The 25,494-nt window shown below is 47.4% G+C and overlaps 2 protein-coding genes across 2 annotated transcripts; one reads left to right on the top strand and one right to left on the bottom strand.

Moving 5' to 3' along the window:
• Positions 1 to 16,280: 16,280 nt before the first annotated feature.
• Positions 16,281 to 17,956, top strand: LOC136452362 (thiamine phosphate phosphatase-like protein). Its single transcript, XM_066452979.1, has 4 exons — positions 16,281 to 16,544; positions 16,666 to 16,787; positions 16,894 to 17,095; positions 17,419 to 17,956. The coding sequence occupies exons 1-4, from the start codon at positions 16,398 to 16,400 to the stop codon at positions 17,761 to 17,763; spliced, it is 816 nt and encodes a 271-aa protein (XP_066309076.1). The 5' UTR covers positions 16,281 to 16,397; the 3' UTR covers positions 17,764 to 17,956.
• A 2,522-nt stretch (positions 17,957 to 20,478) lies between these two features.
• LOC136452361 (uncharacterized) lies at positions 20,479 to 23,703 on the bottom strand. The gene is made up of 5 exons (XM_066452977.1): positions 22,793 to 23,703; positions 22,646 to 22,698; positions 21,613 to 21,764; positions 21,392 to 21,540; positions 20,479 to 21,296 (listed from the first exon to the last, which is right to left on the bottom strand). Exons 1-5 carry the CDS (start codon positions 23,556 to 23,558, stop codon positions 20,860 to 20,862), a joined length of 1,557 nt encoding a protein of 518 aa, XP_066309074.1. The 5' UTR covers positions 23,559 to 23,703; the 3' UTR covers positions 20,479 to 20,859.
• Between the last annotated feature and the right edge of the window lie 1,791 nt (positions 23,704 to 25,494).

The raw sequence follows: 25,494 nt of genomic DNA, 5'->3' as shown, positions 1-25,494 counted from the left end.
TCACCATTGAGCTCGGTGCTACGCGACTCTACATCCGTGGCGACTCAGAACTAGTCGTTGATCAGGTCATGAAGGAGTCCTCCTACAAAAGCCCCCTCATGACAGCATACTACCAAGAGGTGCGTAAGCTCGAGGACAAATTCCAAGGAATTGAACTACATCACGTCCCTTGAAGGGACAACACCACCGCCAATTTCCTCACAAAACTAGCTGCCAGGCGGGATCCATCCCCGAGCGAAGCCTTCATCAACGACGTCCACGAACCATCCGCTCGCATCCTAGAAGGTCCAACCAAGACACACCCTGATGGCCAGCCGGCGCTCGGAGGCTTCGACCCCGACGCCCAGTTGATGCTCGGGGGCTCCGATCCTAGTACCTCTATAACAACATCACCCATGGACGTCGCCGTATTGGCACTCGATCAAACTGACTGGCGAGTACCACTACTCGTCTACCTCCTGGAGGAGGTTCTCCCACCTAAAAGAACTAAAGCCCAACGAATCGCTCGACGCGCCAAGACCTTCGTCGTGCTCGGTAATGAACTCTACAAATGGAGTTCGTCAGGAGTGCTCATGAAGTGCGTCCCTGCTAGTCAGGGGAAGCAGATCCTCCTCAAGGTCCATGCCAGGATCTGCGGGCATCATGCGGCCCCAAGGTCCCTGGTCAGAAAAACCTTTCGCTAAGGTTTTTACTAGCCCACCGTGCTATGAGATGTAGAGGAGGTCATCCGTAGGTGCGAAGGATGCTAGTTCTACGCTCGGTAAACCCATTTACCAGCGCAAGAGCTCCAAACCATCCTAATCACCTAGCCATTCGTGGTCTAGGGCCTCAACATGGTAGGACCCCTCAAAAAAGGCCCAGGCGGTTTCACTCACCTACTCATAGCAGTCGACAAGTTTACCAAATGGATAGAGGCCAAGCCCATCACCAATCTCCACTTGGAAGAGGTGGTCAAATTCTTCCTCGACATCATCTACCGATTCGGCGTTCCTAACTATATCATCACTGACCATGGGACTAACTTTACTGGGAAGAAGTTCCTAGACTTCAGCAATGGATATGGCATTAGAATTGACTGGGCTTCAGTCAGACATCCACGAACTAACAGTCAGGTCAAACGCGCTAATGGCATGGTCCTCCAAGGACTCAAGTCGCGCATCTTCGACCGACTCAACAAACATGCCAGGTGATGGGTTGCAGAGGTCCCAGCGATCCTCTGGAGCCTAAGAACGACCCCAAACCAATCCATAGGATTCACACCTTTCTTCCTGGCTTATAGAGCAGAAGCCGTGTTGCCCTCTGACCTCAACCACGGCGCACCAAGAGTAAAATCTTTCGACCCCAACTGAGCCGCGGAGGCTCAACAAGACATAGTCAACCTGCTCGAAGAGGCCCGTGAGACAACCGTCATCCACTCTGCTCGCTATCAACTAACCCTCTGTAGGTACCACAAAAGGAAGATCAGAGGAAGGATACTCGAAGTCGGCAATCTCGTGCTCCGAAGGACCCAATCGACGAAGGAAAAAACACAAGCTCTCTCCACCCTAGGAAGGGCCTATATGGTAACCAAAGTAATCCAACCAGGCACCTACCGACTGGAGGACAACAACGGCAATGTTCTCAATAACACTTGGAACATTGAACAGCTATGTAAGAGCGCTCTCGCCCGAACACTTTCAACCCAGGTCGCTCGGGGGCTCCATAAGTGTACAAATATTGAGTATTACCTCCCTTTCTCTTTACTATCACATGGTATACAAACTTTCTCCCCAAACGGAAACACATTTCATTCCTTTGATTGCCCTATGTAACACTATTCTTACCCTCAAACCAAATGCACCCTGCCTTTCCCTACGGATACGAGCAGCCGAGCCTCGCGGGCCACGCCCTGGGCTCCCAAGATCGCACCCTATGGGACAAATGGGTAGGTACGAGAAAGAAAGGATAAAAACAAAGGTTATGCTAGGACAAAAACAAGGAAACAGATATGGTGCTTTCGTCACAGGGGCAGTGCGGTTGTATTCATTGATACAAAGAAACTATTTACATGGGGACTTACCCACAAAACTTAACTATTACATTTTCTACTACTACAAATACTACTGCGGCCACTCGACGATTTGAACAATAGAAATCGCTCGGTTCCGCTCCTTCAAAACTTCAGCAAAATGCAACGGGTACCTCAAGGGCGTCGCACCTTTACTTGCTCAGCAGAAGAACATGGAGCTCCTGACCTTCTCATGCAGTCGAGGTAGCTCCTGGGTGGGGGCGCTGCTACCGAGGTATGGTCACCATGGCTGGAAGAAATATCATCAAACTTTATGAACTGGCCGACTTGAGCAGCTGTAGGCATGGAACCCTCCACCGGCACGATCGTGAGTAACCTCCCCTCCGACAAGGCTCGTCCGGTAAAGATCCACCGGAGAGAGTCTACACATGGCTCCATCCTGAAGAAGGCCTCGCAAATCAGCATCACCTCTAGTCCGACATCACGCTCTGGGTTCACAAAAGGATCTGTAAGTCCTCCCCTCGCTCACTCTCTCTCTCTCACTTAGGAACCGCCGCGGCATACAGGCACTCTCTGTGAGAAGGAAGAAGGAAGAGATACAATAGTTGGAGAACAGGCAAATGACTACGACGGAGAGCCCTCTCCCTCCCCCTATTTAAAGAAAAAAGGTAAACGATCAGAGCACAAAACTCTCCACCTACCGCCATTCAATACGAATGGGAAACGATGGGACGCGCACTGACCAACGAAGCAACGTCGGGTCAAACGGAACGCCACCTAGCAAGATGAAGCGTGGCCAGGGTATGCCCCACCACTGTCGCATAACCGGGCATGAAAACCAAAGCGTCACCATGAGCAGGCAGCTCCTCGCCTCCCCAGGCTAGGCCTGGGAGAGACCAAAAACGAAATCTCCGCCGAGAGACCAACCGATCCCCTAAGCCAATCGAATCGCTCAGGATAAAACACCGGGACATAGATAGGAAGCGAAGGGACGTCCCATGTAGGCCATGCCGACTCCGTCACGAATGACAAGCATGGGTCCCGGTCGGACGTTTTCGACTGAAGCTCTCCGAGCCCCATCACTCCAGTCGTCAAGGTAAACATTACCAAAACCCCCTCTATTTCTTTATAAATCATTCATACATCCATACACGCATTCATTTCATACGCCTGTGTCTCCCGGATGATTCAGGCCCTGAACCACCCGGGGGCTCGAGAACTAAGCATCGCACGTGCAGCGAAATGCACCAGAACGCTCTGTGTTGCGTCACGAAGTGACATGAGCAACCAACAGAGCCAGGGGAGAAAACCGTAGATGAGCACCGTGTGGCCCTCGCCCGGTCCGGCAGACTAGGTCATCTCAACCTTCTCGTTTGATCCTAAACCTCTCGCCAGGCCCACAGAATCTCCATCGAGGGGAGGCCGTTAGCCCATTAGGCCACCTGGGTCGGTCTTCGAAATGACCTCGGCATCTGCCGGGTTACAGGTAAAGGAGTAGTGGAATGTCACAAGAGGGCTATGTCGACCCTGTCACGAATGACGGACCCAGATTCCACTCGATCACACCCGTTAGCAAACTCACCGAGCTAGTCTTCGAGCCTAAGCGATCGGGACAGGCAACAAAACTCAGCCCCTCCGGTTGTGAGGAACCAAGGATGTGGTAACGCACAATACTCACATCGACCCCCACGAAGGCCCGATAGGGCTCGGGGGCTCAAGACAAATGCCAAGGATGGCGACCTCGAACTCGCCAGATCCATGACTCCGACTCACCCGGTCCCGTGGCGCGCACTGACGCCAGGATCCACAAGCATCGCCTCATCCGATCTTTAACCAACTAACTACGCTTTGGCTTCAAACGGCTTCACTTCCGACTACGCTCCAATAAACCTAGGACCACAACTCCTAAACTCACGTAACGGATTCACTTCCGACTGTGCTCCAATAAACCTAGGACCGCAACTCCTAAACTTGTGTAATGGCTTCACTTCCGACTGTGCTCCTAGGATCCACGAGCTCTGGCTCATTTGATTCCTGAACGAACTAAACTAACTCTCTCGATCCACGGTGCGCATCGACGCCTGGGTCCGTTCGTGACTCCATCTCGCTCGATCCCATGGCGCGCATCACTGCCAAAGATCAGTAAGCTCTGACACGTCTGAACCAAACTATCCCCATCCATGGTGTGCACCGATGCCAGGGTTTGTCTCGAACTAAACTTCTCACCCGACCCACAGCGTGCACCGACACCGGGATTAGTAGGTTCTGTCTCATCCCCATGCCTAAAAAATCCCCTCGGCTGCACAACGACGCCGTGGTTAAACAAAATTCCATCTCAAGCTAAAAACACACACGCCCGCCGAAAAAACACCCCCCAGACGGTTCTGCGTGAACCACCCAGGGGCTCAGGGGCTACACCTGTGGGAGCGCTCATGCGCACCCACCGACACGACGCAAAAAACCTCTCCCACTGACAACACATAAAACCCCCTAGCCGGTTCTGCCTGAACCGCCCAGGGGCTCGAGGGCTACACCCGCGGGTGCGCTCGCGCGCACCCACTAGCAAGACAAAAAAAATCCCCCGGACGATTCTGCTCAAATCGCCCGGGGGCTTAGGGGCTCCTGTCGGGTTCATAAACCCGGGGTCCCTCAGGGACCCGCTTCCACGCCAGGGCTCGGCCCGAGAAAATAGCATGTAAGTCATGGGCTGGCCCAAGAGTCTAAAAAACAATGGGCCAGAAGGATAGTCTGGTCGCCGACCAGAAGGTCTACCCAAAAGGATGAGCGCCTGCTCGACAACTTCTTTCGCCCACCTCTCCGATCGGAGCGCTCGCTTTGGGCACCAGCCGCCTCCGGGCGGTCTCTCCGATCGAAAGGCCTGGCCCAAAACACTGCTTCCTACTCCAACCCCGCGACTCCGACCAGGGAGCCGTAGGAAGCCTGCTTACTGCTCTTCTCCGACTGGCACGGCTAGGGCCGACTGGGGCCATCCGACCGGGGACGTTCACTCAGAAGGGACCAGGGGCAAACGAAGAAGGTAGCGCACAAGTCAAACCACGATACTGGGACCATACCCTGTACGCCTGCGGGAGCAGTGCTTCACAACCGCCCTGACACAAATAGTATTGTAGGCACCGACATTTGTATCTATAGTATTGTAGGCGCCGTTGGGCTCCCGTACGGCAATAAGCCCCCCACATGCCTCTGGGCATTGGTAGTACTGTGGGCGCCAGGGTTCACCATACCTGGTGCACATGGTAGGGCTCCTCACATACCAATAGTATTTTTGCAGGTACCAGCATCCATCCTTCCTGAAGAAGCCAACGCAAACCTCCCATGTGCACCTAACATTCTACAGTGACATCAACAGTATTGTGGGCGCCTACCATCATCGATACCCTCATCGGCGTGGGCAACAAGGCTCAGAAACATCCGTACTCTCTCTCTCTCTCACCTGTAAAGCCATCTCCTTTATCTATAAAAGGGGAAGCGCTCCCTCCAACAAAGAAGGTCGACTTCTTCAAGTTCAGACTCACTAGATCGATAGCTCACAACCCCTCAAGCACACGCTTGGACTTCTAGCTCATAGCGGAGTTCCGATCGCCCTCGGCCCTTCCGGCCGGACCCGACCGGGCCTCTTGAACATCCCTCTTTTCTCCTTCTCGTTTGTAACACCACTACAGACTTCGAGCACCTGGGCTCAGGAATAAAGTCACCGACCGACCCAAACTGGACGTAGGGCACGTTGCCTGAACCAGTATAAATCATGTGTCATTGAGTGCTAGGCCACCTCCGATCACAATGTACAGCAAAACTACAAATATTCACTAGTTAGTCACTTTCTGTACCGACATGTATATTTTTATGAAAGTACTTTTCAAGACAAATCTATTCATATGGTTTTCATATTTCCAAACTCAACAACTTAAAAGTTATTCATGATTTATATTCTCAATGTTTGACCCAAACCTTGTCCAAAATGACTTGAATTACCAGTATGGAGGGAGTACAATATATGTGTGAAACATATGCAATATCCAGATAAACGTTCTTGCAATATACGTTTGAAAAAAATAGATGAAACATTGGGAACAGATGTTTGCAACATATGTGTACAACCATTGCAACATATGCAACATCTCAATCTACTTTTGCAACATCCATATAAAACACTTGCAACATACCTCTAAAACATCTGCAACACTTGAGACAAACACTTGCAACATGCCCTTTCAAACGCAACATCTACTTGTTGCTTACGAAATGGAGGCTTTGTCGGTGTGCAAAGGCAGTTGCGCCATCGCCACCATCGACCAGCGTCACCATCGACCAGATCGACTCCGCCTACCACGAGGCCGGCGGGGACCCCTTCGTAGTTGCCGGTATCCTACGCTCCACGCAGCCCCTAGAGCCGGCGCCGCAGTCCCCACCACCACCTGATCTCATGCCGCGTAGTGGATCTGGTGAAATAGTGAGAGAGAGAGAGAGAGAGAGAGAGAGAGAGAGAGAGAGAAGAGGGAGAGAGAGAGAGAGAAGAGGGATGCTGCTTGCTTGTGGCTCCCAGTCGGAGATGGAGCAAAATGGCCAGGGGTACGGTGGAGAGGGAGCAAGGCAAGCGCTAGTGCAGGCTGCGATGGAGGGAGGCAGCCGGCTGGCATCGGGCGGACGGTGAGGAACTTGATCTCGAGCAGCATTCGGCAAATAACGAGAAAGAAATGGGAGATTGGGAGTCTTTTTACAATGTGTGGAGATTGGGAGTGGGTTTGCATATAGTGTGCTTGCCTCCGGGACGAGCCTGATGGCCACATGTGTCAAAAATAAAGAACAAAGACCCAACTAAGATTTAAAACAGATTTCAACGTGACGTGGTAATGGGACAAACGTACGTTTACGAATCATGCATGCCGTCCTAATTTAGGATCCCACTTCTGTTAAAGACGAGACAAACTGTATATCAAACTCACACATTTCCTCGCCTTTTTCTCTTTTCTGTTTCCGGCGAAGTTGTCGCCACCTTTTTCAAGTAGAGAGCATCCATGGGACTAGTAGGCAAGTACACGCCTCAAGCCGCTAGAACTTTGGAGACCTTCAACACTAAACATGAGCCACTGAACTATATGAAAATGCATCGCCGCGGCAATCATTCATATATGATCGCTGCTCCTTGTCTCCATCTGTAAAAATGTTGGCGCTAGGACATCTTTTTGTTGTTTAATAGTCCAAACAACTGTACTCATGACGGCTTAACTATTTTATTAAGAGAAGAAGATAAGCTTCGAGGACCCTTGCTTTATATATAAACCCAGCTTTATTTCTTATCAACGAGACACCGACAACCAAATTAATTAACCAAAAAAAAAGAGAGTGAAGATTGTATGAATGGTGCTATACTATACTATACTACCTCCCTCCACGAAACAATGCAACACTATGGCGTCCATGTTCGTTAAAATAGTTCAAGTTTAACCAAATTTCGAGTGAATAGTATTCGCATTTATGTCTCTAAATCGATTTAATACGAAATTATATTTCATAGTTAATCTAATGATACTTATTTTGTATCATAAATGTTAATATTTTTTATACAATTTTAGTCAAACTTAAAAACATTGAATTTTTAAAAATCGAGAATTACATTCTTTATTGGACGGAGAGAGAGTACATCTACTATATGCGAATACTTTACAAAGCACAGCGCTGAGCGCACCCATCCATCCAACCATCAATCCCATTATTCTTGTGAACCAAAAGTTGAATGCGTTGCTTGGCAGCCATACATGTCATTTTAGCACAAAATTGTTGCCCTGCACTTATCCTATAAGCATGAGACACGGAGACCACAGATCAACTTTCCGGCCGCCGAAAATCTTCATATGGATGGGCTTGGCATGCCTGACGATGCACGGAAGCTAGCGGCACATTGAACGGCTAGCAGTAATGGAGATGGCTGCCAATGTCGCAAAAGTGCGGGTGACGCGTGATGCAACAAGCAGGTTTGTAACTGGGTCTATATGCTGTGAATCTGTGATGGACAAGATTCCACTGCTTCCCAGCAAGCACGGCTTTTACAGAACCTAGTGCGACGATTTATTCCTGTCAGGTATCATGGTAGCTCGGTGGGACTAGATTTGAATAATCTAAAGTTTATTGGAGTTGCTTTAGATGCACTTGAATAGGATCTATTTGGATTTGCAGTCTGTTCGTTTCGGCTGAAACGATCGTGGATTATAAGTCAGAAGTACTGCCGGCTGGTTCGGTGTGAGAGAAAAAGACTGTTTCAACTTATAATCCACGATCGTATACGATCGTATAAGCTGAAACGAATAGGCTGTTGAATGTCCATAATCGTTTGATCTAACTATTCAAAGGTGTTGGCAAACTCAAGGAGCCCCTGTTTTTTTCTCTATTAATAAATCCAGAGAAGATCAGTACCTACAACAGAGCCAAAAAGAAGAGAGGGGGGGGGGGCTAACACCCCTCCTACAATGGAATGTCTTGCCAGGAAGTCCATTCAGGAGAACAGAAGAGGTTCCAAAGCCCATTATTTTCCTAAACAAAGCAACCATTTATTCCCAGACCTTTATGTTTTAAAATTTCTAGAATTGTTTCAAGTTCAATTGTATTAGATGCCTTCCCAAAATCCAATTTGAGAATAATCAACTCTTTCTCGGAATGATGACATAAATGTAGATATTCCAAAGTCGAGGCTAACAATCTTGTATGCATATGGATTTAATGAAGTCATACTGATTTTGGATTGGATTAGACATTAATCATTTTATGTTAGGGTAGGTTTGGACTTGGATTTTTTTCCCGATGTTAACCGTATGAATTTGGATCCTAAACCATTGCCACCTCGTACCGGTTATCGGTTGATGTTTTGATACGATTCTTGCTTGTTACTACTACTCCCTCCATTTCTCCATTTCAAATTAGAAGGTGGTTTGGCTTTTCTGGATGCATAGTTTTGCTATGTACTTAGATATATATCATGTCTAGATACATAATTAAATCAATATATCTATAGAAAGCAAAATATCTTATAATTTAGAATGGATGGAGCACTTAGATATACACTATATAAGATATATAGGAAAAATAATGTATTTAAAAAAATCAAATCCTTATAATCGGGAATCCTTGCTAGCATGTGTCTAGCACTACTGATACGTACTTAAACGTCGCATCAAGCTGAGATTTCCAATAGTAGCCTTGGCAGGAATTGTGGAAAGTGAAAGAGTAACGCGATAGGTAACACAGCGTGGGATTCGCCGATGGCTGAGCGAGCAGGAACTTAAGGAGAAGCTGAGAATTCCAGCTTACTGTAAGGCAATATACTAATATAGCTCATATGGATGCATTATATTTATGCTAATAAAACCAAAAGAAAAAGGAAAGAATCGATGGCGACAGGGGGCTTTGAGTGGCTGCTACGAATAGTCGAGAAATGGACGGAGTAAGCGGCAAATGGGCCAATTAGCTTGAACTTATTAGCTCGCTTATCAGCTAGAATCTAAAGTATTTTTCTCTCACAATAAAACAGCTTTTGCTGGCTTATCAGTCGGCTTTAATACCAGCCGAACAGACCCATAGTGGAGCACGAGCGAGGCTTTTCCTTGTTGCATATATTACTCTAACTAGGCATGAGCCAAACAGCAAACACACGACAATGAGCAAATGGCAAAAGGCGACACATGTGACTGCTGACCACGACCATATATAGGCATGCAGCCGGGGCCTGTGAGTCCGGTACGAGGCCCGGTATTTTGGCCCGGCCCGGTGGCCAGCGGGCTCGGGCTGGCATGGCCCGGAGGAGCAGGCCATGCCTGGGCCGCATCCAAGGCACATGGGCCGGCACGGCATGTCCCGCTCCCCAACAGTAGGCCCAGTGCCGGCCCGCCTAACCTCCCCGTCGTACCACAGCTCACCTCCCCTCCTCGGCTCCCCGCTTCATTTGGCCTAGCCCACCTCCCCTCGCCGCTGCACCCCCACCCGCTCCATATAAAATGCAGGCGTCGCGGCTGCCCCCCTCACTCCTCAAACCCTAACTCAGAAATCCCCTCCCCTCCCCCACCACGTCGCTCTCTCTCGCTCTCGCTCCGTCGCTCGTACTCTTGCCCTCGCTCGTCTCCGACCGTCCCCGTTGACCATCGTCCTCGGCTCCGGTGACCTCGCCGCCGCTCCCCCACCTCACCCTGAGTGCCCTGATCACCTCCATTTTCCCTATCTCTCCTCTATCCTCTTGGTGACCATGTGAGTTTGTGTCCCCGTCACTCCCTCCGTCGGCACTCACCGTCCTTGCTAATCAGTTCCCTGTCTCGTTGCCTCTGTGTGGCCCTTGTCTTCTCTAGCGCCGGACTCTAGTTGTGCAGGTAAGAGCTAACCCTAACCCTAACTCTAACCCTAATCCTAACCCTTTCATCCTTCTGAGTTCTGACCTTCTCCTTTTGCAGGTCGGTTGCTGATGCCTCGTCCTCTAGCTGCGGCATAGAGTGGGTAAGGCGGCCGCGTGCACCATTGAGGAACGAGGTTGGAGAGCTGACGTCCGTGGTTGAGGGCCTGATGGCGGATGACGATATTGTCTATCCTATCATCGGCAATGAGGACCTGATCACGACAGGGTTGTCCCCTGAGCGCGACGACGACGTCTGTGACGCTGCTGCAACATTGTTCGGTGTCAACGTCGATAGCAGCCCTACTCCGATCGATCTAGATGGCGATGATGCAGGGGCAGCGGCGACAGCGACAGGGACGGCAGTGGCCTCCAACACCAACAGCACAGACAGTAACGGTACTCCAACCTCTTCTTCTATGGGTAAGTGCAAGTCTACTGTCTAGGCTGATTTTGAGGAGATCTATGAGGAGGTGAATGGTAACAAGATTCGAACTACTACTATCTGTAGAATGTGTAAGGTTGTTTTGAGTGCTAGATCTGCTACTTGTACTGGTCATTTGATTAGGCACCAAAAATCTTGTAGGAAAAAGGTTAATCATGCTGCTAGGGTTTAGTCTAGGCTTGCTTTTAATTCTGATGGTTATGTGCATAACTGGAACTATAATCCTGCTGTGGCTTGATCTGAGTTGTGCCAGTTGATTGCTAGGTTTAACCTTCCATTAGGTATAGGTGAGACAGAGGCCTTCGAGGACTATATTGTTCATGCTTATAACCCTAGGTTTGTTAAGTCTTCTAGAAGGACCACCATTAGAGATCTTGGTAAGCTATTTAATGAATGTCATGATGTGCTTAAGAATTCTATGTTGTCTGCTGCTTCATCTGTTGCTTTGACTTGAGATATTTGGTCTGGTAATGCTAAGGAGGACTATATTAGTGTTGTTGCTCACTATGTGAATGTTGATTGGGAGTTACAGAAAAAGGTTATTGGTCTTAGGTTGATTGAAGTGAAACATTTTGGTGAAAACATTGCTGAAAGAGTTGCTGCTGTGGTTGAGAAGTTTGGTCTGATTGATAAGATTTTTGCTATCACTTTAGATAATGCTTCTTATAATGCTAAGGCTATAGAAACTTTGACACCCATGTTTGCTGGTTATTTGAGTTCTGATCCTTCACCTGAGCCTTTAGATCCTAATAAACGCAAGTATACTTTTGTGCATCAACGTTGTGCTTGTCATATAATTAATCTGATTGTTAAATCTGGACTAAAGAGGTTGAAACCTTACCTAGAAGATTTTAAAACTACAATTAATTTCTTGAATTCCTCTAATCAAAGAATTGCTATGTTCAAGAACTATTGTAATGCTAAGGGTGTTAGACCTAAAAAGTTTAGCTTGAATATGGATGTTAGATGGAATGCTACTTATCTTATGCTGAAATATTTGGTTCCATATAGTGCAGTTTTTTCTGTGTTCATTAATTCAAATTATGGATCTACATTGTTGTCTCCAAATCACTGATATGTTGTTGAGAAGATATTGGAGTTCATGAAACTCTTTTATGACTGCACTGTTGTTCTATCTGGTGTTTATTATCCCACCAGTCCACTTGTACTGCACCATGTTTTGGAAATTGCATCTCATTTGCATGCTGCTGAAAGAGACCAGAATCTTAAATAAATTATGTGTCCTATGAAGCTTAAATTCCTTAAATACTGGCAGGACATACCTCTGTTATACTCATATGCATTCAATCTTGATCCTAGAGCTAAGATGAGAGGTTTCCATAGGGTTCTCCAATTACTTGTTGAAAGCACTGGTACTCAGTACAATTCATACTATGCTGATGTGAAAACTGAATTATATAAATTATTTAACAAATATAAGAGTAAGTTTGGTGCAGCTAGGTCTCAAAAGGTTACACGGCCTTCAAACCATACAGGTAAGAGAAAACAGGCTTGGGGAAGAATCTTTGGAGAAGCATGTGTTGTTGGTCCTTCCCCTGCCACCACTTCATCTTCTTCTACCTCTGTTGTTTCTGAACTCTCAGTCTATTTAGATAGTGACAATGTCACTTCTTATGAGAATGATTTTGACATACTTCTTTGGTGGCATGATCATAAACTAACCTATCCAATCCTATCTATAATGGCAAAAGATATTATGTTAGTTCCTGTGTCTACTTGTTCTTCAGAATCTTGTTTCAGCTTATCAGGAAGGATCATTGAAGAACGACGACGGCACTTGTTACCTGAAACTGTTCAGATGCTGACCTGCTTGAAGGACTAGGAGTTAGGATAAAAGAGGAAATGACATGCAACTGCTGATAACAAAGAGCTTGAAGAAGCATTTAAGAATTTGTATCTTGATGAAGATGAAGGTGGAGCTGTTGTTGCTGGTGACTGAGAGAGAGACTGAGAGTGGACTCAATGAAGATGAAGATGGCTGAGAGTGGACTTGAATACTTGATGAAGATGAAGACGAAGGTGGAGCTGCTGCTGCTGTGCTTTTGTGTGAGTTGAGAGTAGACTTGTCACTCACTCACTTGTGTAACATTTGCATTTGAACAATAGTCTGTAATAACTTAATACAATCTTTAGAGTTGGCTACACTCTTTTTTCCTTTCTAGGGTTTCGCATAAGAGTGAGTTTTACCTAGAAAGATTTTTAATGAGGCAGCATTACACAAACAGCTCATTCTGTTATCCAAGTTTCTGTTATCTGTCATTCCTGTGAGTTGATACTTGTTATCTATGTCGAATTGTCGATGTCGTTCTTGTAAGTTCATAAGTATGTAAGTGAAACTGTGAGTTCAAAAGTTACTGTGATCTTTTCTTACTTGGTTGCCAAAGTGTGAAAATATTTGAGCCTTTGAGGAGATGTGTTCTCTGAGGTGTTTCATGTGAACCGGGTTGTGGGCTGGCACGGCCCGCAAATTCTAGCGTGCCTAATGGGCTGGCCCGGCACGAAAAAAGGCCCATAGGGCCATGCCTGGGCCGAAGATCAGGCCCACGTGCCTGTTAGGCACGGCCCGTAGGGCACGATGTGCCTACTCGGCCCGAACCCCATCGGGCCGTGCCGACCCATTGCGCATCTATAACCACGACGCGACGTGCAAACCTAACAAGTCAGCAACCCCCGCCAAGCAGATGGGCTATATATAAAGCAGAGGAGAGGAGACGGTGCAGCAGTGCTCCCCAACATGATTTTTTTTATTTTTAACACTTTTTGTAAACTAATTTTAAATCTAACACCGTTTGTTTTCCCCAAAACCAACAATTTTGGCCATGCCTATTGCTATGGCACGGCGAAACGCCTGTGCATCGCCATTAATGGTGGCGGCGGAAGGATGACGTGGTGAAGACCGGGGGCGCTGACCGGTGACTTGGCAGGGTCTACCACGCCACCGATCTTGGTGCGGCAGTGACGCGCCTTGATCGGTGGCGCGGTAGACCTGGCTAAAAGGCCCACAGCCCAGTCCCGCCTGCCTACCACGCCCGGTGCGTCCACCCGCTTGCTCGCCGCGCCTTCGCTCTGTCTGCCCACCGCATCCACTCGCCTGCCCGCTGCGCCGCGCCCTCCCGTCACTCCCAAGTGTTGTCGATGCCCAGCCCTCCGTTGTCGCCTCCCTCCCTCCCTTCACTTCCATTCCCCGGCCGCCTCCCTCCCTCCTCGGTCTCGTTCAAGGTAATAACGCACTTTTTATTTTCGTTTAAATGGTGGATTGAAATATTATGAATGGGAGTTAAGGTTTGGAGGAAAATTATATTTGGGAACTATGGGCTATGGTTTGATTTTATCGATGTTAAGGTTATTATTTAGTTTGAAGTATGTTTACCATGTATATTTTTGTTGCTATAAGTGTTGGTTATATTATTTGAGTTGTAATGCAAATGATTATATTTTACATTAATTTGTGTTGTTTTGATTGATGTTTAATTTGAATCATTTTATTAGATGGAAGACATGTTTCGGGAGCAGTTGTGGTAAAAACGGGGTCGTCCTAGAGAATTGTACCCCGACGAGTCTAGCAAATATGCCCCGTCTCTCTTGACCTCCCTGTCCCTAACTGTGATTGTGGTCGTCTAGCCGACGTGTTTCAATCAAGACATCTGGACACAGCGGCTCATTGCTTCTACACACGCAGTCGTTTTAATGTAAGTAATTGTTTCCGTATGTTTTTTCTTCATTTGTATTACTAGGTTACTAATATTATGTTTGAGTTTTGTTGTGTAGGCCTATGAGAGGTGTTTTTTCTTTCAGTGGATCGACGGTGCAGACAAGTTTGACCCCAGGTACCTCATTTTCGATGATTGGTGGAGAGGGCGACATCCACAAGAGCACGGCAGCCGACCAGCCTCAATTCCAATTGAATGGAAGTTGTTGTCGGTGCTGTAAACAACTATAAGTGCTGTCGCGGCGCATTGAAACGAATATGAAGCAAATAAATGTAGTTCGTATGTAAGTTGACAAATTGCCACATAATATTTTCATTGGTTCATGAGTGTGCAAGTTTCGGACGACAATATTCGTTCGACATAACCAACTAAGTCTCAGGAGTGTAAGAATCCCTCTGTCTCTTTGGATTTGTAGGCAACACAGTGGGAGTGTAGCCAACGTCGGTGTCAGTCAAGAAGTGTGCTCGGTGCGGGTCGTCGTACTCTACCTTAAGAAGGGGGTACAACTGGTGCTGCGTGGGAGGGGTCATCCTATTACAAATTGATAAACAAAGGGTTAGAGTATTCAAATTAACAATATTCAAATTAACATTATTTAGCATTGCAAAATTTGAACTACTTGTTATCCAATACGAACATAATATGAAAGCACATGTATATATTCAAAGTAACATTAACAATATGAAAGCACATGATGTCCTCGTCTTCTATGCATGCTGGCCTTGTGACCAGGGACTTTGCAAACGGAGCAAAGATTCCTACCACGGATCTCGTTGAAGTCTCTCCCTCCGTACATGTCTTCGCCATACCCTCTCATAGCGTCCATGTCCCCCTTGAGTCGCTTCTTTTTCCCCTACCCTTCTCTACCTTCATTAGATCTGGATGCGGCATATAGTCATAACCATTATAAGGTGGCCACTGTGTCAGGTCAAGGTATGGCTCGAAGCTCATCTCCCAAATACTAACGGTCTTTGAACGTAGATACAAGGGTGACATATATGACATATATGGCGGCAACGGCGAGTGGACACGGGATAGAGAGAAGGACGTGCGGCAGTTGGGAGCGGTGTACAGTGCGACAGTGAGGGGGGGCGGTAGTTGCGGGCGTGGCAGTGAGGGCGGCGGGCAGCCACCGTGCATGGCCGGAGGCCGCGGCGGGCGGTCGAAGGGGGTGACGCGCCAGCGTGCGGGCGCAGCGAGCAGCGTGCGTGGCGGGCGGCGTGCGGCAGGAGCGGCGGGCGGCATGCGTGGCGGGTGGCGCGACGGGAGCGGCGACCGGCGTACGTGGCGCGCCCGGCGGCAAGTGCGGCAGGCGGGACTGGGCCGCGGGCCTTTTAGCCGGGTCTGCCGCGTCACCGATCAGGGCGCGTCACTGCCGCGCCAAGATCGGTGGCGCGACAGACCCTGCCACGTCACCGGTGAGCGCCCCCCGTCTTCGCCACGTCATCCTTCCACCGCGCCATGCCACGCCACGCCATGGCAATAGGCACGACCAAAAATGTTAGTTTTGAGAAAAAAAAATAAACAATGTTAAATTTAAAATTAATTTAAAAAGTGTTAAAAATAAAAAAAATCCATCGGGCCGTGCTGGCCCGTCGGGCCGGGCCAGCCCGTTGCCCATCTAACCACGACACGACGCTACGCGCAAACCTAACAAGTCAGCAACCCCCGCCAAGCAGATGGGGCTATATATAATGCAGAGGAGAGGAGACCGACAGCGTTCCCCAACACCAACACGCCGCCCACGGCGCGAAATAAGAGCCGCGCAGAACCCGGGAGTCCTGCCTGTCCTCCTCCCCCCTTCCCATCCATCCGCCGCCCATGGCGCCCGCCCCCGCCGTCGTGGTGGTGTTCGACTTCGACCGGACCATCATCGACTGGGACAGCGACGACTGGGTCATCACCAAGCTCGGTGCCGCCGACGCCTTCCAGCGCCTGCGCCCAACCATGCGCTGGAACCCACTCATGGTAATGTTAATGCGCACGACACGTCTCCTCTCCTCTCCTCTCCCCTCCTCGTCCGGTAACCTCCCTCCAGGTCCAGGGGTGAAAGACGCGCGCCGAGTCGATTTCGGTTTCTCTTTTCCAGGACATGATGATGGCGGAACTGCACGCCAGGGGGACGACGCCGGAGGACATCCGCGACTGCCTCCGGAGCGCGCCGCTCGACGCGCACGTCGTTTCCGCGGTCAAGACGGCGGCGGCGCTCGGGTACGCGCGCACCACCATGCCGACCACGTTCCTCACTGTAGCATTTGCGTTTGGGACCGATCTTTGATGGTTGCTGGCGTGCTGCTGCTCCTGCTGGCTGTTGCAGGTGTGACCTGAAGGTGGTGAGCGACGCCAACACCTTCTTCATCGAGACCGTCATGGCGCACCACGGCGTGCTCGGCTGCTTCTCCGAGATCGTCACCAACCCGGCGAGCGTCGACGCGGACGGCAGGCTCAGGATCTCGACGTTCCACGACTCCACGGCCGCGCCGCACGGCTGCAGCCTCTGCCCTGACAACATGTGCAAGGTACTACGATTTACCAACAGTAGGACGGCCGATCGGTTCAGATATTCAATGTCAGCTTCACTCCTCCAACGCTCACCGCACGTGGCCACTGCAGACAAAACAAACAGCCAGATCTATCTATATCAAAAAAAAAGAAACAGCATAATTTTATTGCAAGATGTCTGACTGCATGTGCTCTGCAATCTGAAATCTGAATATTCATATTGTACTTTCAACACTTTACTAAGTGCCAGCGTGCTAAAATCTCTGTGCATTGCTCATATCAAGATGTGAAAACTCACTGATAACTCAGCAAAAACTAAAAATGTGCTCACCATGTGCAGGGCAAGATAATCGAGAGGATCCAAGCAACAGCCAGTGACAAGAAGCAGCACTTCATCTACATAGGTGACGGCAAGGGAGATTACTGCCCATCCCTCAAGCTGGGGGAAGGGGACTATGTCATGCCAAAGGAGAACTACCCCCTTTGGAATCTCATCTGCAACAACAAGCAGCTTCTCAAGGCTGAGGTTCACCCGTGGAATAGCAGCGAGGAACTGGAAAAGACACTACTTAAGTTGGTCAGGAAAATGATCGCCGCACCTGCACAAGCTTCCCAGTTTGACTACAGCAAATGCGAGATGAGCAATCCAGCAATCCAGCATCCAGCCCTCCGTGTGCCACACTGATTACTGATCAACTCTTAGTTCACAAGTACAGGCATGATTGCCTAGTCATTTTTATATGCCTCGATCGATAAGAGTCCCCATTCTGCATTAAACATGATATGTCCTCAGTCTGCGTTCAAAACGCAGCAATTTAGATGGATTATCTATGCTATGCACTATGTCATTCAATAAACTGCAGTGTGGCATGGAAGAACATGAATTGAGAATTAACTGATGCCAAAGTGGGAAACTATAGTCTAACTTTTCAGGCAAATCCAAATTTCCAATACCAGAATTCATTATGTTAATCTTCTTAAGTCACATAATAGCCAAGACAGTAACAGCATAAACTAGATATGCTACAGAACGGGCAATACTTTCAGTGTAATAATTCAGGAGCCTACCTATGCTCTTTTCTCATAAAGTACACAAAACTACCCACATATATGGAACTTCCTTCTGGTCTGATCAATCTTGCCCATAAGGGCACTGTAGAGCGACAGGTAGCATCAGAGATTGAAGGAACAAAAGGCAATATGAACAGGCAGCAAACATGTCAAGCAAATTTCAGTATTTTGAGCATCGGTCTTGCAACAAGAACACGCATATCTGACCATGCATCACTCCATCTTCTAAAATCCGCAAATAAGTATTGGCAGCAATATGACCTGACCATAGATTCAGCTTCAAGAAGTTTTCCAGCCTTCATCAGAATGTCAACCATGCAACCATAGTGTTCCATTCTAAGGGTAATTCCACAAGACACTACTAGTAACTGTATAAAGTAGTTCATTCATCAAGTAGCCCACACGACTACAAGCTGACAGAAAACCTGCAGAAGAGATCCTATTGGGTTTCTTCCCCAATGTCTATCGTTTGTTGGAAAGCAACCAGATCCTTGTATGCATGACCAGATTGGAACACCCACAGGTGATCACATTCCATGCAACTTAATCACATTTTGACTGATTGAATAGCATCTCAGGATACGTTATGCTCTCACTTTATATGCATGCCAACTGGAGCAAGCAATGGAAACATTAAATTGTTCCAAACTGATTTGATCACCAACCCATGTAGCTGGAACCTGCAACCTAAGGATGCCAAATCAGAGCAAACACTAAGGAGATTACCAAGCAATATTCATTAGACCGTTTTCTTTCCTTTCAACATTGAACTGAAGCATTCTATTACCTTATACATTCATCAATTTAGCACACCCTGCCATAATCAGTGTCGATGAGAACTCATCTTTTTCATCAATCAAGGAAATATCATTAGTTGACTTGTGAAGCACCCAGATTGAGCTTAAATGTCAACAAGCATTGTTGAAATATCAGTATCTCCTTGCAACCCGCTTTTCAGAACCTTGTCTCCGTATCTCAAGTAGCGCCACATCCAAAATGCCTACATAAGTATATTGTTAGCTGAAAAAGATACAGAAACAGTTGGCTTGAAAACTCTTCAAGCCTTCCTCACAGTATCTTCCAACATAAACTCTACACATAAGTGTCTTCCAAGAAAATGTCAGCCTGCGTAAGGTCAGTGTTGCACCTTGAAGGCTTGAACAGAACCAACTTTCGCATCAAAGAACTATCCGCAACAGCTTCAGGCTCCAGCACTGCTCTAACATTTTTGTTTCAAAAAAAAAAAGCACCTCTCTAACATTTGATGATCACCAGAGCATGAACAGGTTGAATTGAATTCCATGCAACATTTCAGTGTTCAGACTTCAGAATAGTAGGTAAGTTAGTACAAGTACTTGCTTATCTCATCGCCGGATTCCACATGCAACGTGAAAACGAGCATGAAAATGATGTGTTAACCGTCCCTTTCCAGCATGACCATGACCATGCTGTGTTTCAATCAGGTAACTAATTCTCGTCAGCGTCACTTTCCACTTCCAGCCCCAATGATGCATCAATCACTGCATCAGTTCGCAGCAGCAGGCCAGACGGTTCTGTCAGCAATGTCCACCTCCCAAGTCCCCACAACATCTGTAAGCCTCGACCAGGCAGGGAGGAACCAAGGCATGGGTCACCCAAAATCCTGCTGCAGGCTTACCACATGACATGGGTACACGACGATGCACCTGCCTCGTGAACTCCAGGCCCAACACCACCGTACAGGCGTGGGGCACCTTCCTGTGATAACCTGCTCGAAGAGGCTCAGAGCCGCGTAGCGACGCGTGGCCACGACGGAGGTGCGGGCGACCACATCCCCGTGCGGCATTCCATCAAACGCCCTCCGGTCATCGGCCAGGCGGCCGCACTCGCAGCAACTCTGCCGAGCAGCGCGTCGTGTCGTGAAGGAACTTGTCCGGCTCCGGCTGCAGCCCGCATGGAAGTGGCGGAGCGCGCGGCGGGTAGCGCAGACTTGCAGGGCCGGCGGCGGAGCCCCTCCGACTAGTCGCGGACATGGGCGTCGGCGCAGGGCGCGCATCGGCATGCGTTGGATGAGAGGATCACACCGTGAGGTGATGTGAGCATGAGTGGCGTCTGACGAGCGACGAGAAAGTAGCTGGCGATAAGGGGAGGCCGGCGACCCTGCTGTGGAAAGCGCGTATCGTCTGAAAGCGCGTATCGTGGCTTTCAGTTGCTTACGTCTGAAAGCGCGTATCGTGGCTTTCAGTTGCTTACGTCTGACAGCTTCACCACATTGGCTCATCATTCACCAAAAGGAAAAGGAAACGGACTTCAAAAAGGAGGTTCCTCGTCATCACAAAAAGCCACGATACACAGGAAAAGTTAAGAGTTCATTACTTCCAACTGGTTCCGTGGGATAACAACAAAGTACCCATCTAGTACTACAGAAGTAACTTGAAGCAAGACTACAGTTTGAGGTCTCTACTATAGCATTATAATAACAAAGAACACGATATGGCTCATAGCAGACATCATATGCTCCATGTCAAGTAGGGTCAGCTAACGGTTACTACTATATCCGAAAGCCTAGCTGGAGATGGGCCCTCTTGCACATTATTATCCTAGAACAGGGTACTGCACGACATCATTAAGAAGTGGCATCTGAAACAAGACTGGCCCCAGGCTCCAAAAAGGCGGTTGTCCAAGAAACTCTTCCAAAGTAAGCATTAGCGGGTGATCTCCTTTCTATGCATCAGTCTGATTCTTCCATCTCATCATCCGACTGCGGGTTCTCTACCTCACTGCCACTGCTCATGCCATTAGCTGCTGACAGGTAGTCCTTCACTGAGCTGTCTTCTACCTTGTACTTCACAAACTTCACAGCCGCTGCATCTTCATTTCCGCAGCTCTTCCTCTTCCTTATGCCGTTAGTTAGCCCCTTCATTGACTGGGCAGCAGCCATAAAAGCATTGCCTGCAGTCTCCATCTTCTCCACAGCTTCATCCTCACTGCCTTTGGCGTCCATAAACTCCCTACCACTCTGTTTATCAACAAAGAAAAGGTCCGCATCTGAATGAATCATGTTCCCATATCCATTCTTGACCTCATCATAAGCAAACCTCCCCATAATCCAAGAACTGTAATCTCCAAACACTTTGAGCCCCTTATCTTCAAGGTCGACAAGCCACTCTGTGAAAAGCAAACATATACAGTTCTGCTTGAGTAAGCATTCCACAAGACATGATAAACAAAAACCAATGATGTCGTTTCATATTTGCACATACTGAGAATAGCTTGGGGTGTATTGGCAATTGGTTTGCTGAGTGCACCAGAACTAGCTTGAGAAGTAGCCCACTTGATGAGAAAAATGGGAACATTTGAGGTTGAGAAAGCGTTGATAAACGACAATGCTCTCCCTTGATCACCTTTCCTCCTGTCAGAAGAAATGAAATGAGAATATGTTTCCACCCCCAGCCAAGTTTTGGTTACAATAACTCTTTATCACCTGGCATCATTGACAGCATCAAGGGTGATAACCAATCTCGACACATATATAGGCAAGAGATCAACTCCAGCACCATTGTTAATGAAAGAATAATCCACCAGGATAAGAGAATCATAAAGGACATCTCTCAACAAGATTTCATCATCAGCACTCTGAATCACCAAGAAACCAAACAACACATAATACATGAGTCAAGAAACTTGATAGTGCCACTGGCAAAACTCAGTCAATACAGGTCTTACTCCTAGTTTGCTATCTGACAGATGATACTTCTAGATTCTAAACAGTGAAAATTGAACAAGTAACCAACTACTCAGGGAAACCAAATAATAAAGTACAAAAATTCAACCAGACTGGCAATTTTATACTAGAAATAACTCAGAGTGACCAAATACATGAGCACAGTACTACATGGCTTGCAAAAATGAACATATAACCAAGGACAATTGGACATGCAACCCCTAGTTTGTCATTTCCACACAAAAAAAAAGCACAATCATGATCTGAAACAAAAGGGCATACTAGGACAAACCACAGTTCAGGCTTCAACCTGTTTGCATATCACAAAGATGAGACACAAATCCATCTTAAGTCATGCTCCTTGCAGATGATGACAGCAAAATGCTAGTAACACCAGCTTTGCGATACACAATAGTCATATACTGTTCTGTTCTCTTTAGTTTCCACAAATTAAGACCCCTGATTCCAAGCACAGTTGAAGAACAAGGCAACAAGTTGCACATTTCTTATTTATTTGATAAAGGTAATCCATGCTAAATAACTAGTTTACCGAACAGGTAATGAAAAAGCATGATCATGACTCAGGTTTCTTAATTCATGATTCACGAAATGAGTTTATAAGCTATTTGACATGTTTGTTAATATTCTTATGGTCCATACAGCTACCACATGCCTTATTAATGCTTAATTAATACTCTTGTAACTTTGTCAATAAGTAGTGAATGTGAATTCATAATAATACTAGCTTGCTAAGTCATGTTCTCAAATTGCTCATTAGTCAGGAAACACATACCACTAGAGAGTAAACAGGCAGCGGAGAGTTCAAGAGCATGTTCAGCAGGACCCCTGTTAAATCCATGGGCAAAGATGCCAACATAATCTCGAGTCACTACGAGTGACGCTAAAAGGAAGAATAAGAACATGGCCATGATCCACTTACCGAAGAATTGGTGGTTCTGGAAGACCGGGATGGAGCTGACTGCCCAGATCTTGAGCTCCTTCTGCAGCTCAGAGCGAGGCACCCCTGTTGCATTCTGCACCTTGAGGCAGAACCTGAGGAGGAACGCCTCAGCCAGCACCACCCCAGCGAGGTAGTCAACGCTGCAGCCTTCCTTCATGAGCTCCCGCCTGGCCTCGTCCCCAGCGAGCGGGAACAGCACCTGGAACGGGCACCTCTCCCTCGAGTGCCGCACGCTCCACACCTTGACGAGCTCGCCGAAGGCCGGCAGCAGCCTCACAGCGTCGGCGGTGGCCCCCTCGGCCGAAGAGGGGGCGGGGCGGCTGCTGCAGATGCTGATGTAGCTGAGGACGGCCTCGACGAGGGCCTCGGTCTCCCTACGCGGCTTGTCGGAGTGGAAGAGCTCGGAGACAACGGGGGCGAGGAGGGCGAGCGGCTTGGCGGCGCCTGGCGAGGAGGCGGTGAAGGCGGAGAGGAGCTGGAGCAGGGAGCGGAGGTCGTCGGGGCGGTCGTGGAAGGAGAGCGCGGAGAAGAACCAGACGGCCTCGAGCGGCGGGTCCGGGTAGGCGCTGAGGATGCGCGAGAAGACGCGGTGGAAGTTGGTGAGGTCGGCGGCGCCGGGGGCCGGGGCGGCGGAGACGGCGGCGAGGAAGCCCGAAGCGGAGTCGCGGAGGAGTGACTCGAGGCTGGGGAAGCAGAGGGCGGCGCCCATGGAGGGGAAGTCCACCACGATGGAGCCGGCGGCCATGGCGCGGCGGGGGCCGAGGCGGATTGGTTCGAATCGGGGCGGAAGTGACGAAACCCTAACCCTAGGCTCGACCCGAGAGGAGTGGGGTTTCGCCTTTCGGGGAGGCCGAGGGGAGAGGAGGGGTTTGGCCTTGGGTTCAAAATGTCGGGGTGGGGTGGGGTGGGGCTTGGGAGTTGCGGCCGTGGGTGATTTTTGAAGACGGGCGGGGTGACACTGACCAATGGAGCCACATGGTCAGTCAGCGGGCGGGAGAATGGCTTGTTGTTATTGGATTGGGCTTGAGCTGGTTCTGTGGTCCAGTTTCCAAATGGGCTAATCTAAATTCAAAAAATAAAATAAAAATGGGCTAATCTATGGGCATTGAATTGGGTGATAGGGTGAGTCGGGCCTAGGTTGGGTTCTAAAGAAAATCTAAGCAAAATACGGTCTGTTAGCGAACCGGAAAATGCTAAGGTCATCTGCACCGGGATTCTTCCGGTCCGATCGGTCGGTAGCGTGCGCTGTGCCGACCAGTGACGGTGACGGGAGAGAGAACCTGAGCGAACATGGCCCAGTTTGAATTCGTACGAACATGGCCCAGTTTGAATTCGTACGAACGCGGCCCAGTTGAGTTCGGAGCGAGCGGCGGCCACACAACGCTCACTAGGCAGGCCAGATAGGATACGTTTCTTTTTTTCTCTCTCTCTTTCCTCGCTATTATTTCTTTTTTCTGTTTCTTCTCTCTTTTGTTTTGTGTGGTCTTCTATTATTCTTTTCATTTTAGTTTCCTTTTTTTCTTTGTGGAATTTTATTTCAAATTTTCATTTTGTTCATCTTTTTATCTTTCTTTTTATTTTTTTTATAATTAATTATTTTATATATGATGTTCGTGAAGTATACATATAGTGTTTTATGATGTGTTTCAGATGTTCTCGTAGTATAAGTGATTATATTTAAATATTCATATAGCACTTGTGAGATGCTCTGCGATATGTTTTTAGGTTGTTCAAGTAATATCCATGTGATGTTCTTTTATTTTCCTCTATTACATCTTTTCTTTTCATTATTTCTGTTTCTCCATATTCTTTAGTGTTCATGTAATATATATGTGGTGTTCCATAGTTTATTGTGATGATCACTTAGTATAAATGGAATGTTCCACGATCATTTTTTAGTATTCATGTAGTACTCATGAGATGTTCTATGTATATTTTAGGTTGTTTTAGCAGTGTCCAAGTGATATTTAATGTGTTCTTATTACATTCTTTTTATGCTTTGATCTATATATATTCTATATTTTTCTTTCACCTATTTGCATTCCATTACTATTTTCTTTTTCTTTCATTTCTTATTTTATTTCTACTGTTATATGGTTTCTTTTTTCTTTGTCTTCTTTTTTCCTTATTTGTTTTATTCTACTATGTAGTTTTATTCTTTTAATTCCTATATTTTCGTGAGACACATATGACGTAAGTGTAATGTACATGTGATGTTCTATGATATGTTTTCGGATGTTCACATATTATAAGATGTTCCATGTTTATCTTTGAATATTCACATAGTACTTGTGACTTGTGAGATGTTCTATGATAAATTTTATGTTGTTTAAGTAATATCCACGTGATGTTCACATAGTATATATGTGATATTTTATGATGTTCACATAGTATAATGAGACATTCCACATTATCTTTGAGCATTCACGTACTACTGATGCGACGTTCTATGGTATATTTTTGCTATTCTAGTAGTATCCATGTGACATTTTATGTGTTTTTATTATGTTCTTTTTGTGTGTTGCGTATATTAGATTTCATTTTCCCTTCCACTTATTTACATTTGATTGTTATTTTATTTTTTCTTTCTTTCTTTCTTTCTTTCACATTATCACATTTTATTTCCCCTGTTACATAACTTTTTTCAATGTCTTCTCATTTTTTTCTTGTTTGTTTTTTTT

This window comes from Miscanthus floridulus, chromosome 5 (genome assembly GCF_019320115.1).
Source record: "Miscanthus floridulus cultivar M001 chromosome 5, ASM1932011v1, whole genome shotgun sequence".
NCBI lineage: Eukaryota > Viridiplantae > Streptophyta > Magnoliopsida > Poales > Poaceae > Miscanthus > Miscanthus floridulus.
Note: the sequence above shows the minus strand (reverse complement) of the source record. Positions and strands in the feature narration are given on the sequence as shown.